Source organism: Tenrec ecaudatus, chromosome 17 (assembly GCF_050624435.1).
Source record: "Tenrec ecaudatus isolate mTenEca1 chromosome 17, mTenEca1.hap1, whole genome shotgun sequence".
Lineage (NCBI taxonomy): Eukaryota > Metazoa > Chordata > Mammalia > Afrosoricida > Tenrecidae > Tenrec > Tenrec ecaudatus.
In genome coordinates, this window is record NC_134546.1 from 15,351,828 (window position 1) to 15,366,330 (window position 14,503).

Sequence of the window (14,503 nt, forward strand, 5' to 3'; positions counted from 1 at the left end):
TTCTAAATACTTCATCTCTGACTGGCATTGTAAATGGTGTTTCCCTGAATTCTTTCAGAGACCACTTCATTATTGCAGAGGAATCTGATAGATTTATGTATTTTTAATGCTTATCTTATAGCCTGCCACTTTAATGAATTCTTATATTAGTTTCAGTAGTTTTCTTATTAAATCCCTGGGATATTTTATGTAGGGTCATATCATGGGCAGCAGAGATAGGTTTACTTCTCCTTAGCCAATTTACATACCTTTTATTTCCCGTACTTGCCTTATTTCTCTGATGGGGACTTGCAGTGTAATAGTGGGGAGAAGCGGTGATAAAAGGAATCCTTACTTTGTTCTTGTTTGCAGATAGAACATTTTCCATCTGTTTCCGTTGAGACTAATATTTACTCTGGTTTTGTGGCTATACTCTTAATTATATTAAAGAATTTATCATATTCCTGTTATACTGCATGTTGGGGTGTGTCATAGGTCCCATGTCATTGTTTTATTTATGTGGTGGATTTTGTTGATTGTTTTTCTAGTGTTGAACCCTCCTTACATACTTGGTACGGATCCTACTGGATCGTGATGTATGGCATGGGCTTAAAAAGTTTATTGGAAAATGGAATTTCTTCATGTAGTTTTTTATTTGCAAGTAATTTACATATTGTAATTCAGTAGTTCAATCATTCAATCATATCACGAAGAATTGTACAGTCACCCTACATGAATTTTAGAAAGTCCCCCCTCCCCCCTAGCCAAGTTGCCTATAGGATGATGCAATTACGGTCCATTCCAGTACTCTCTTTCCCCTCCCGTCTTTGTTAGTTACCCCTGACATGATGGGCACTCCTTTCTTTTTTTTTTTTTAATAAATCATTTTATTGGGACTCATACAACTCTTATCACAATCCATATATACATCAATTGTGTCAAGCACCCTTATACATTCATTGCCCTCATCATTCTCAAAATTTGCCTTCCACTTGGGTTCCTGGAATCAGCTTCTCATTTTCCTTTTTTCCCTCCCCCTGCCCTCCCTCTCTGCTCCCCCCTCCCTCATGAACCCTTGATAATTTATAAATTATTGTTTTATCTTACCTTACTTACACTGCCTGGCATCTCCCCTCACCCACTTTCCTGTTGCCCATCCCTCAGAGAGGAGGTTACATGTAGATCCCTGAGGTCAGTTCCCCCTTCTACACCCCCTTCCCTCCTGGTGTCGCCACTCTCACCGCTGGTCCTGAGGGGTTCATCTGTCCTAGATTCCCTGTGTTTCCAGATCCCTACTGCACTGTTGTGCATCCTCTGATCTAACCAGGTCCGCAAGGTAGAATTGGGATCATGATAATTGGGGTGAAGGAAGAGTTATGGGACTGGCATAGGGGGACTGAGTAACCGACATGGGTTCACATGTACAGCTTCCTAATGTGCTTGTGTCAGAAGCAACTATTTTTACTTGGTAAAAGTTCGTTCATTCATTCAGTAGTGATTAAATGTTTCACTATCTCTTGGTGTTAAGCAAGTAGTGAGGATGAAACCTGTAAGAAACCATACTTTCTTGCTCTTAACAAGGCAGGGAGAAGAGACAGAGTGTACAGAAATATTTTCTCAATGGAAGGTAAGAACATCTTCTGTGAAGATGGGAAACAGTCTTGATGAGTTTCTAGTCCTGGAAAGAGTTGCGGTCTTGGGAACTCCCAGGAGGCAGTTCTGCCCTGTCCTACAGGGTCACTATGAGTCTGCATCAACTTAGTGACAGGGAGGTGTCTGTCTGTTGTGGTGCTGGAATGGGATGTCTAGGAGATGCTATTAAGTCCAGCCTTTAGACTTCCTTTTTCTGAGGCTAAATTAGCCCTGTTCTTCATTGTTCTTCATCGTTCTTCATTTTTTTAACTGGGCAAATAAGCAAAAAAACAAAACACAAACAAACAAAGCAATTCAATATAACTTAAGTAATTATACTATATATAGAGAGAGTGTGCGACCTGGTGGGGTAGTGGTAACACATTGGGTTGTGATCTAGATGGTCAGCAGTTCAAAACCGCAAGCAGCTCTCCGGAGAAAGACTGGGCTTTCTACTCCCATAAACAGGTACAGTCTTGGAAACCCATACGGGGTTCCTTATGAGTCTGCACTGACTCAGTGTCAGAGAGTAGGTTATATGTGGATTTAATAATATCTTAACGTTATATAGAGATCTAAATTGGCAAGTCTCCCCATTCAACTTCATTATTTCCCCATCTCTTATGATGGATGAAATTGCCAAACTCTCAGAATGTGGATCTTTAGCCTTAAAACTCAATCATGCCCTGCAGGAGGGAGCACAGAAGGCACCCCTAGAGAGGAGGCTCTCTTAGAGCGAGCGGTAGCCCAGCAGCTCACAAACTGATGCGCAGTGTGGGCTCTGAGAGGGGAAGTTGTTGCCCTGAGTGCATGCTTTCCTACTTGCCTTGTGAACTTGGCACTTGTACTATGACTGGTGCAGCTAAGGATCAGACTTTTAAATTTTATTTAACTTGAATCAATTTACATTTAAACACAAAAACCAGATGCTAGGGCCTATCATATTGAACAATGTGATTTTAATTTAAAAACAACAACAACAAGGTTAATGCAATCCTAGCAAATTTTACTGACTGGATTGAAAAATAACAACAACAAAAAAACATGTTTCTCTAATAACCAGGTGGCTAAATGTCCATATATACATTCCATTATGCCAGCACTGTGAAAAAATATGGCCTACTCTTTTAATATTTAAAATAAATACATATTTTTGTACTTTAAGTATTCAAACTTTATTATTTTTATAATAAAATAGTTATATTTTTCCTGTGTGCTCCACTCCTTTGTGATATAGGTGAACACAATAAATTATTTCTAACATGAGTTATTTTGGTATGACTCTTAGACATTCATTAAGTCAAACATTGTCTAACATTCTGCATTTGCTCCAAATACTAATTTTCTCTTTATTGTAATTGGTTAGTCAATTGGAAGTAATTATAAATAAATTATTTTAAGTTATGATAACATTCTGGAAATTTTTCAAAGCTTGAGACTTTGGTAATCGTGGGTAAGTTTTACTAGTTTCAGTCGAAAATCTGCAGTCTAACACTATCTAGTAGTACTTTCCGCGATGAGGGGATGTCTCTACTTGTGCTGTCCAATGTCATCGTGGTTATTCATTGGGCTGCTCACCAGAAAGCCAGCGGGTGGAAACCACTAGCCACTCCACAGGAGGAGGCGGAGGCGTTCGGCTCCTATAAAGAGTTGCAGTCCCAGAAGCCCCCGGGGCAGTTCTACCCGGTCCTATCTGGTCACTATGGCTTGGAAACAACCTGACAGCAGTGAGTGTGTTTGGTTGGGTGGTGCCGTCCTATTCAGTAGCCACTCGGCACATATGGCTTTGTAGCACTTGAAGTGTGACCGGGGCAGCTAAAGATCAGAATTTTATATTTTATTTAACTTGAATCAATTTACATTTAAACACAAATGCCAGGTTCTAGGACCTATCATATTGAACAATATGATTTTAATTTAAAAAAATCAGAAGAAAAAGAGACCCTCTCTCCTCAGCCATGATTATTTAAAAATTACTACTGAAGTCGTTTGTCAGCAAGGACAGTGACTAAAATCAGAAAAACCCTACTGTTAGGATCCTGGCTTAGCCATTTGGATTTTGCCTCAGCTGCCACTCCCCGGCGTCAGAGGGGCAACGCCAGGGAAGCACTTGAGAGGGTTTGCAGACAATGCGTGATAAACCCTCAGCCTCTGGGCCAGGAGGTGGGAAGCGGGGAGAGATCAACATTAGCCAGTCATCCACTCAGGGTCTGCTCAAGAAAGGAGTACTGAGCACTGGCTACCTGCCAGGCCCACTGTCAGCGTGCATGGCGTCATGGTATTGCTAATATCTCTTCCATCTCTTCTGCTCTTATCGTCTTTTCCATAATAATCAACATTAAAGACAGTGCAAGAGTGCAACCACAGTTAATTAGGGTCATAACAGTGATTCTGAGGTGGGAAAAGAAAGATTGCACAATGGATCGTGTGTTTGGGGTAATTAACCCAAATATGACCTTTCGATGGAAAAGAAGCTCCACGCTGGGAGAAACGAAGTGGACAGGTTCCCCGTGACCAAGGGCGCTGCAAATGAACAGAGCTCCCACGAGGGTTCATGGGGGGTCTTTCCTTGATGATCGTCCTGGCACGGGTCACCGACTTGTTTGATTCATGATTTAGTAAAGAACAATGAGAGTTAGACACTAGGCGAGGTGGGACAGGAAAATGGGGCTATCCATTACAAAGTCATTCTCCATCTTTTAACCTAGAGGAGGAGTGGTCTTTTGATACTTGCTTTTGGTAACTTGCCCAGAAATTTCACATTGTACAGAGAGGACCGTATAGCCAGCCCCAGGGCGAGATGTGACATCCTGCACTGACCCATGTGGGGACGTGCGACTGAGCTGACCCCAACACAGTGAGGCAAAACACGGGGAATGCAATGGAGCAGTGGGGGAAGGAGAGCAAGGTGGTCCCGAGGGAGTAAGGAGTATAAAGGATGGACTTTGGGGCCAGGATGTGGCACCCCATGAGACTCGTGCAGAAAACACTCCTAAAAGTCAACAAACAGACCTTAAACTACTAACAAACTTTTTTTTGGGGGTGGGGGGAAGTCTTTGTTTTGTTTTTTCTTTTTTCTCTTCTTTTAAATTTTGTATGTCAGTGGCTTTTTTGTTTGTTAGCGTATTGGTGTTGCTGCCATCGATGCCATGTTCTTATGTGCCACTTTGGTGCTGTCAAAGCCACCTGCAATTTTATGTACATATTACTCTATCTGCAGGTCCACCTAGATAAGACAGGCTGAACAATGTGAGATGAAAATAACGAGACCAATGGTCGCGGAGGGACAGGAGAGTGTGGGAGGTAGGGGAAGGGAGGAAGTGTCAGCCAACCCAGGGACAAGGAAACAACGAGTGGTTCAAAACCAGTGGAGGGACGGGAGGGGAGGACTGGTAGGGAGTGACCAAGGGCAAGGTAACTGAGAGGAATTACTGAAACCAGAATGAAGGCTGAACATGGTAGTGGGACAGGAGGAAAGCATACGGAAATAGAGGAAAGGAGTAGGAGGCAAAGGGCATACTTAGAAGTCTAAATACTGACATGTACATGTGTAAATATATTTATGATTATGGGGAAAATAGACCTATGTGCATATAGTTATAGGTTTAGTAGTATGTTAGCAGGTGGACATTGGGCCTCCTCATGTGCATTCCCTCAATACAAGAGTACCTTGCTCAGCTAAACGGTTATTTCATGATACCCACATTCTCGACATGATCGCTAAAGACAGACATATGCATAAACAAACATGGTGAAGAAAGCTGATGGTGCCCGACTATCAAAAAGATATAGTGTCCGGGGTCTTAAAGGTTTGAAGGTAAACAAGTGGCCATCTAGCTCAGAAGCAACAAAGCCCACAGAGAAGAAGCACACCAGCCTGTGTGAACATGAGATGTTGAAGGGACCAGGTAGCAGACACCAAGGAACAAAAACCATCATTGTGTGATCGCCTCCCCACATACACGCTGAAGACAAATGTGTGCATAAGTAAGTGCGGTGAAGAAGGCTGATGGTGCCTGGTTATTGAAAGATGTAGCATCTGGGGACTTAAAGGCTTAAAAGTAAACAGGCGGGCATCTAGCTCAGAAGCAACAATGTCTACATGGAAGCAACACACCAACATGTGTGATCATGAAGGGCCGAGGGGACCAGGTTTCAAGCATCAAATATGTGTGTGTGTGGGGAATCATATCATTGTGAATGAGGGGATTGCATGATGGGGACCCAATGCCTATCTGTAGACAAGTGGACATCCCTTGCAGAGGAGTAGTGGGGAGGAGATGAGTCACTCAGGGTTCAGTGTAGCAACAATGAAACTCATAACCCTTCTCTAGTTCTTAAATGCTTCCTCTCCCAACTATCATGATCCTAACTCTACCTTGCAAACCTAGTTAGACCAGAGGATGCACAGCGGTACAGATGGGATCTGGAAACACAGGGAATCTAGGACAGATGAACCCCTCAGGACCAACGGTGAGAGTGGTGATACTCGGAGGGAAGGGGGGGTACAAAGGGGGAACCGATCACGGGGATTTACATACAACCTCCTCTCTGGTGGATGGGCAACAGAAAAGTGGGTGAAGGGAGACACCGGGCAGTGTAAGGTAAGATAAAACAATAATTTATAAGTTATCAAGGGCTCATGAGGGAGGGGGGAGCGGGGAGGGAGGGGGAGGGAAAAAAGGAAAATGAGAAGCTGATTCCAGGAACCCAAGTGGAAGGCGAATTTTGAGAATGATGAGGGCAACGAATGTATAAGGGTGCTTGACACAACTGATGTATGTATGGATTGTTATAAGAGTTGTATGAGCCCCAATAAAAATGATTTATTAAAAAAAAAAGAAAGGAATGCCCATCAAATGACCATGAGCAGCCCTTTGCTTTGGAATTTCGCAGCTCGGACAGTTTTGCATTCTCTGCAGCATGTTATGTGTGGATCAAGTACCCAGACATTTAACTAATGACCTCATACAAGGGGCCACAGAGCCTGTAATCAAAAGCAGGTCTTTGAGCAATTTCTCCTGTTTTTGAACACTGACTTTGGAATGCATCGTATGAATTTCTCAGTGCATGTTGACTTTCCTGGTAATATTTTTCTTATAACAAATGATTGGTGTACTTGAACTGACGGGGCTTACTTTTTTCCATTAGGCTTCAAGAAGAGCCTCACCGGGCCCATTCGATCCTATCTATGTATATCTCAATCTTTCATTTTTTATATGCTACTTCCTATTATGATTTTGTGCGTATGATAGATGAGGAATATGGATCATTTCCATTTTCTGGTCCCACCCAGTCTTTCTCTAGACTGTGAGTTATGAGGGAAGATCGTGGTCTTGCATATAAAAATGTGCTGGCATGGAGTCAGCACTAACATAAACACTGTAATCGAACAATAAAGTACAAATGATTTTCAATGAGAGACCTTTGGGGCCTCCTCTTATTTATATGCCAGTTAATCCTACAACTTTTTAGTATTGGGAAAGCACTCCCTGAGCATAGCCTTGATATGGAAAACACTATCTTATGTTCGTTTCTTTTCTTTTCCCTTCTAGGAAGAATCCTCAGCACAAGAGAGAATATAAACATAGTGCCCCTCCAGGTAAGAAGTGCTGCTTCCAGAAACGCGAGATAGAATATAAACATAGTGCCCTCCAGGTGAGAAGCACTTGCTCCAGAAACGCGAGAGAACAGGAGAGTGACTCTCCTCTTAATTATGTGCTGTACGTGTTTGAAAACCTCTGCTTCTCTTCGTTTTTTGAATTGCTGATTTTAATTATTTTTCCTAGATAGAAACAAAAATATAAACCTTGTATATGTTTTCCATATAGTACACATGTATTCTGTCACTTTAGGATTCTTTTGTTTGCAATCATGTAAAAACACCATCTCAAACTGACATGAGAGATAATGAGAACTTATTGACTCCCATCACTGAGAAGTCCAGAGGTAGGGCTGGGTCAGACAAGATCCTTTGCTGTCACTTAATAATGTCATCAAGGGCCCAATATCCTTCCATCAATCTGTCCTTACAGGGCTTATTGCCATCCTAGGGCTGGCTTTCTTCCCAACTGTAGACAGCCCTGTTCAATTATGACTATTAGCCTTTGTATTATAAGCTCTTGCATCTAAGGAGGCAAGTTATGAAAATGTGCTCCTCTCACTGGCTTAAGTCCTCAACGCGATGGAGGGACAGTGCCTGCGACAGTGGACACAGGCATAGGAACAATTGTGACCATGGGGGAGGGCCACGCAGCCTTCCTTTGTGTTGTCCATGAGGTCACTCACGATGCATGAGAACTGACTCGACAGCTGACAACAACTGGCTTAGGTCCTCTTTCCTCTGACCTGATCACTGTGACTGTTGATTCGTTGATGTTAGAGTCTCTTTCCTCAGAGCCACAGCCATCCCCGCTGGAAAAACGGAGAGAAGGAGGAGGAGGCACCAGCGAAGCAGCCAGCAAATGTCCATCAGTCCTGTTCACGTCCATCTATTCAACTTTCTCTTTCCCCTGCTTTGAATGCTAAGCTTTCTCCTTTTATGATTCTAATTTCTCTGTATCGTTGACATAATATAGAGTCCAATTCAGCACATGGTATTGCTTCTGGCATAAACTAAACTGTGCAATAACGGCTACATTCATATACATATGTATGTGCATACACATGACCAACTTGTAATCAAATGATGAAAATGATACATTTAACCAAAAGGGAATTTCACTTGATATTTCTTATTGAAACATACTTTCGTACTTTAGTATTCCAGATACGTGCTCCCTTTAGTGAGGTCAATATGGAGATTATCTGTCACATATTATGCTTTCTGTACAGGAACTATATCTAATGATGCAGCATTTATAATGGAAGGAATAGCTTCCTTTTTTAGAAATAATGTAACTTTTTTGGTTTTAACAATTTTATTGGCACTTTATCCACACATTATACAATTCAATAGTTCAACCATATTAAGAAGAATTGTATAATCATTACCTCAATTGATTTTAGCAATTTTTCTCCCTACCCCCTGCCACCCCATGGTTAAATTGCTTTAAAAATGAGTTGTGTAATCACTATTGCTTCTAGTGCGCCCTCCCCCACCCACATACATTGTTTGCTCCCCCAAGCCCCTCACTCTACCTATCTCCCACCTCCCACCCCAACCCTTATAAACCCTTGCATCAGTGTTTCTTTTTTAGTTTCTTTTTTTTTAACATTTTATTTGGGGCTCTTATAGCTCTTATAACAATCCATACATCAATTGTATCAAGCATATTGTACATATGTTGCCATCATTATTTACTTTCTATTTGAGTCCTTGGTATCAGCTCCTCTTGTTTTCCCTCACTCCCCCCTCCCATGCTCATGACCCTTGATAAATTATAGATTATTAGTATTTTCATATCTTACACTGACCCCTGTCTCCCTTCCCCAACAGTTTCTGTTGTTCCTCCCCATAGGGGTGTGGGGGTTATCTGTCCATCATTGTGATTGGTTTCCCCTTCCTTGGCTACTCTCCCTACCTTCCCCCTACCCTCCCAGTATCGCTACTCCCATTTCTGTTCCTGAGGGTTTATCTGACCTGGATTCCGTGTGTCGTGAGCTCCTATCTGTATCAGTGCACATGCTCTGGTCTAGCTCACAGTGAAAGGCAGGACTGGGGTCATGATGGGTGGGGGGGTGAGGAGGCCTCAGAGAACCAGAGGAATATTTGTGTGTTCCATTGGTGTTATATTGCACCCTGGCTGACTCATCCCTTTCGTGTGTCCCTTCTATGAGGGATGTCCCATTGTCTACAGGTTGGTTTGGGTGTCTTCTGATGCCTGTTAGCTGATCTTGTCAATACCTCATGATCTCACAGGCTGGTGTGCTTTTTCCTTGTGGGCTTGTTGCTTCTCTGCTAGATGGCTGCTTGTTTAACTTCCTGCCTTTAAGACCCCAGATGCTATATCTTTTGATAGCCGGGAACCATCAGCTTTCTTCACAACATTTGCTTGTGCATCCAGTTTTGTCTTCAGTGATCGTGTCCAGAGGATGAGCATCACAGAATGCCTGCATGAGTTATTATTTCTATACATCTATTCCTTTTGTGCTTCACAAACTGGAAAACCCAACAGAAACAAACTAAAGTAGTAAGGATAAAATAAAACACAAATAATGAGTAAGAAAGAAAAACTAACAAATATTTAAAAGAATAGGGAAGAAATTTTTGTCATGGGACAAGCAAGAAATACTTGCACCTAGAACAATTTTAGGTTCGGTCAAGAGGGAGGTCAAGTGACCAGATTATCAAGTTCGATCCAGTATAATTGCGATTACAAGGATCCCCACGTGATGGCAAAGCTGTTCGAGACCCTGCCTGTGGCTAGACGGGACCTGCAGCTGGTTTCAGGCTCCTACCCTCCTCCATGTCTTCCAGAGTCAATACTGCCATCCATCTTGATGTGGTCTTCCTCTTTCCACTGCCCCTCTACTTTACCAAATATTAGCTCCTTTTTTTCTGGGGCTAGCTTCTCCTAATAAGATGTCCAAAAACTGTGAAAAGTCTGGCCATCGTTGTTCTAAGGAGTATTTTGGTTGTACTTCTTCCAAGGCAGATGTGTTCATCCTCTAGGAAGTCCGTGGTATTTTCAGTATTCTTCTCCATGCATTGATTCTTCTTTGGTCTTCATTATTCAGTGTCCAGATTTCACGTGCATGTGATGCATTTAAAAAAATGGCGCTCTTTTCCTTCAGCGAGCCACCTTGATCCTGGTGTCGCTTTGGGCCACCGCCCTGCCTGGTGTTATCCGTATTGTAAGAACAAGCTCTACCCAAAGTCCTGCCTCGGTTGAGGTGACCCTGATGCCAAGATTCGCATCTTTGACCTGGGCCGGAAGAAGGCAAAGGTGGATGAATTCCCACTATGTGGCTACCTGGTGTCGGATGAGTACGAGCCGCTCTCCTCCGAAGCCCTGGAGGCGCCCGCATCTGTGCTAACAAGTACATGGTGAAAAGTTGTGGCAAAGGTGCTTCCACAGCTGAGTGCGGCTCCACCCATTCCACGTCATCCACATCCACAAGATGTTGTCGTGCGCTGGGCTGACAGGCCCCAAACTGGGATGCGAAGTGCTTTGGGGAAACCTCAAGGCACAGTGGCTGGAGTCCACATTGGGTAGGTTATCGTGTCTATCCACACCAAGCTTCAAAACAAGGAACATGTGATTGAGGCCTTACGCAGGGCCCTGGGCGCCAGATGATTCACATCTCCAAGAAGTGGGGCTTCACCAAGTTCAATGCCGACAAGTATGAGGATATGGTAGCTGAGAAGCACCTCACCCCGGATGGCTATGGAGTCAAATGCTTCTCTCACTGTTCCCCTTGGACAAGTGGCGGGCTCTGCGTTCATGATGGACTTGGTGTCCCTGCACTGCCTCATTTGTACCCACCAAATAAAAATGGAATTTCACGAAAAAACAAACAAACAAACAAACAAACAAATGCTCTGGTCAGGCCCACCGCAGTTCTGAAAGTAACCCCCTTGCTTTTCAAGAGACTTATGCAGCAGATTTACCTAATGCAGTGTGCCCTTTGATCTCTTCACTGCTGTTTCCATGAGCATTGATTATAGATTTCAGCTAGATGAAATCCTTAGCAACTTCAATTTTTACTTCTTTTATCATGATGTTACCTATTGATCCAGTTGTGAGGATTTTGGTTTTCTTTACACTGAATTGTCATCCACACTGAAGGCTGCAATCCTTGATCTTCATCAGCAAGGGCTTAACATCCTCCTCATTTTCAGCAAGCAAGATTGTATCATCTGCATATGTATAACAGGTTGTTAATAAGCCTTCTTCCAGCCCTGATGCCACATTCTTCTTCACGTAATCCAGCTTTTTGGATACTTACCCAGCATACAGCGCAAATAAGTATGCTCCTGACAACTATCTTTCCTGCTCCTTTGTTCCTTGGTTCTGCCATTGAACAAATGCCTCTTGGTCCATGTTCATTCCACAGAAGCACAATGAAGTACTCTGGAATTCCCATTCTTCTCAAAGTTATCCATAATTTGGTATGGTCCACCTACACCAATGCCTTTGCATCGTCAATAGAACACAGGTAGACTTCTTTCTGGTATTCCCTGCTATCAGCCAAGACCCAGCTGATGTCTGCAGAGATTTTCCTTGTGTTGCACCGTCTTCTAAATCCAGCCTGAACTTCTGGCAGCTCTCTATCAATGTCTTGCTACAACTGTTTTTGAATTATCTTCAGCAAAATTTTCCTTGCATGTGACATTAATGGTATTTTTTAGAATTTATATATTCTGTTTGTTCCCCTTTCCTTGGAATGGGCACAAATAATGACTTTCTTTCAGTCACTTGACCAGGTAGCTGTCTTCCAAATTTCTTGGCATAGTAAGTGAGTCCTTCCAGTGCTTCATCAGCTTGTTAAAACATTTCAGTTGGCGTCCCATCAATTCTTTGAGCCCCTTGTTCCCCACTAATGCCTTCAGTGCAGCTTGAAAGTCTTCCTTCAGAACCATCGGTCTTGATTAGATTCAGCCTCTGATGGGGTTGAATATGGATCTGTTCTTTTTGGTATAGTGACTCTCTGTATTCTTTATATTTCTTCAACTAATTCCTGCATTATGCAGCTTTTACCCCTAGAAGCTTTAATACTGCAACTTGAGTCTTGTTTTTTGTTTCGTCAGTTCTTACAGCTTGAGCTCTACTGTGCAGGTTTTTCCTTTGTAGCTTTTTGACCCCAGTCTTTGCGCGTTCCATTAGGGTGCTTCACTTTGGTGTCTCTAGTTTCCCTGTGAGATTATTTGCTCAGCTCTTTAGCTTCATCATTACTTACTCACTTGATCTGGCCCAGGCCCAAGAAAGACATTGGTCTCTCTTTCTTTCTTTTAAAAAAAATCATTTTATTGGGGCTCATGCAACTCTTATCACAATTCATACATACATCAATTGTATAAAGCACATTTGTACATTCGTTACCCTCATCATACTCAATTTCCTTTCTTTTTATTTTTAATGACCTTTTACTTCTTGTACGTTCTTGACATCATCCTACAACTCATCAGGTCTCATTAGTCATTAGTAGTCAATGAGTCAAATCAGTTCTTACAATCCCTATGGTGATTACTAGTGGATGTTTGCAGCTACAGATCCTCGTTCCAAGTCATGCCCCGTCTGTCAGTGCAGGTGTCGAAAGCTGTATTCTGTCCTCAGCTTGTGATAGACCCTGCTCTGCGGAGGAAGCTCCTCCCATTCCCATTTGGAGGTCCTTTCAGCCTGAGGGGCTCTTCAGCCCTCTGTCAGGCCATGTTCTGCTGTGAGTCATAAGGTTTTCGGTGGCTAATCCCTCATCTGTATCTTATGGCATAGTTTAAATATATGAATTTTCTTGTAAAAGCATCTTTGAATTTTCATTGGAAGTATTTGCTGAGCATGTCCTTTTTAAAAGAAACTCTGAAAAGGTAAGGTTGTTTTTTTTTTTAAGTGTAGTCATAGACTTAGAAAAATATTGTGATGCGGGTGATAGGTTTCAGAGCAAATCAGTTTTTCATTCAAAAGTTTGCATACCTTTTGTTTCATGTCATTAGTTGTAATCTCCACAATGTAACATCCTTTATCCCATTTTCTCCTTGTGTTTACTTTTCCCATTTCACCTTCTTTCCTTCTGAACTTTGTCCATGATTGAATGTTGCCTTTTGGAGAATTGATGCAGTGCATACCATTATTGATGTGGGGCATACCGTTAGTTATTTTTCTGTGTGTCACTCACCTTTTGAGCCTCTAATATATCTAATGGGTTTAAAATGTCAGTCACTTCCACACTCTCTTAGAGTGGTGTGGTTTGGGTTTAAGATAATGAATGCGAGAGTAGTTAGTGCCAGGAAAATTCATTTTAATTTTTTGTTAGCTACCTTAGCTGGTAACAGGGTTTAAAAGAATGTACAATCCATGCTGAACCATCTGACAGCTAGAGTTTTTCTTTCTAGTGTCCATTATTATGTGGTTGGTATGCATTATTCTAGGCCATTGGTCACACTGAAAGCTGAAAATTCATAATATTGTTTTAAAGCTATTTTAATGTTTCACTTGTTCTGCAGTTGCCTCCACACATATGTTCATATATGCTTTTGTCATTGTTGTTTTTCTTCCAGAAACAGAAACAAAAATCTTACAAAAATCTATTAAGAAAAGTTCAACCAAACTAGACCCGTTGCCATGAAGGTGACTTAGCCTCATAAGACCATTCTGTGACCTGATTGACAGGCTAAACTCTACCCATATCTTCTTACAGGCATGAAAAACCTAACTCTCAACCTGAGTTAGCTACTAGCCATGTTTATTTCAGAGGTAAAAAGCCTATTTCCTGAAATTAGTCCCATGACTCAGGAAATCATGTAATAACTTAGAGCAGCACAAACTCACTGAGTCAGAGCCTACTCTAAGTTCATTACATTTTATTATCTGCCTGGTCCTGTCACGCAGAAAGGCAAACACTCATATTTTTCTAAAACTGCCTTCTGACCACTAACCTCCCTCCCAGAAGATGGCATTCGCCGTGTGTAATCTTTGAGGTCGTTAAATGAATTTGCTATAATAGGGTCCATGGATTCCGCGGTTCCTCCAAGAAGGGAAACCCTGTGTGGCACTGTTAACTGAGGACACTGAGCTGCATTCTAGTTCCTTTAGGCCCGAGAGAGACTGAGGAGGGCCGCTGGCGCAAGTTCTGCGCTGGGCTGCTGACCGCCAGGCCAGCAGTTGGAGCCCCCCGGTTGTTCCCAGAGAGAACGATGGGGTCTTCTGCTCGCGTACAGTTACCTTCTTTAACCCGCTGTCTGCTAGATTTGGTTGATAAACTGTTTCTCAATAATGGGCTGCAGGCTGAATAC

At 42.4% G+C, this 14,503-nt stretch overlaps 1 protein-coding gene and 1 pseudogene across 5 annotated transcripts in view; both read left to right on the forward strand.

Annotated features, from left to right (window-relative positions):
* The window catches only part of APLF (aprataxin and PNKP like factor), an 82,443-nt gene that overhangs the window by 65,376 nt on the left and 2,564 nt on the right, over window positions 1-14,503 (forward strand). For all 5 annotated transcript variants that reach the window (XR_012780649.1, XR_012780650.1, XM_075535714.1 and 2 more), the window contains one exon: window positions 7,167-7,213. Coding sequence is in view for 3 of the 5 variants with exons in the window: in XM_075535714.1 (XP_075391829.1) it covers window positions 7,167-7,213 (47 nt within the window). In the remaining 2 variants the exon portion in view is untranslated. The remainder of the gene's footprint in view (window positions 1-7,166; window positions 7,214-14,503) is intronic.
* LOC142430728 (large ribosomal subunit protein uL16-like) lies at window positions 10,235-11,001 on the forward strand (annotated as a pseudogene).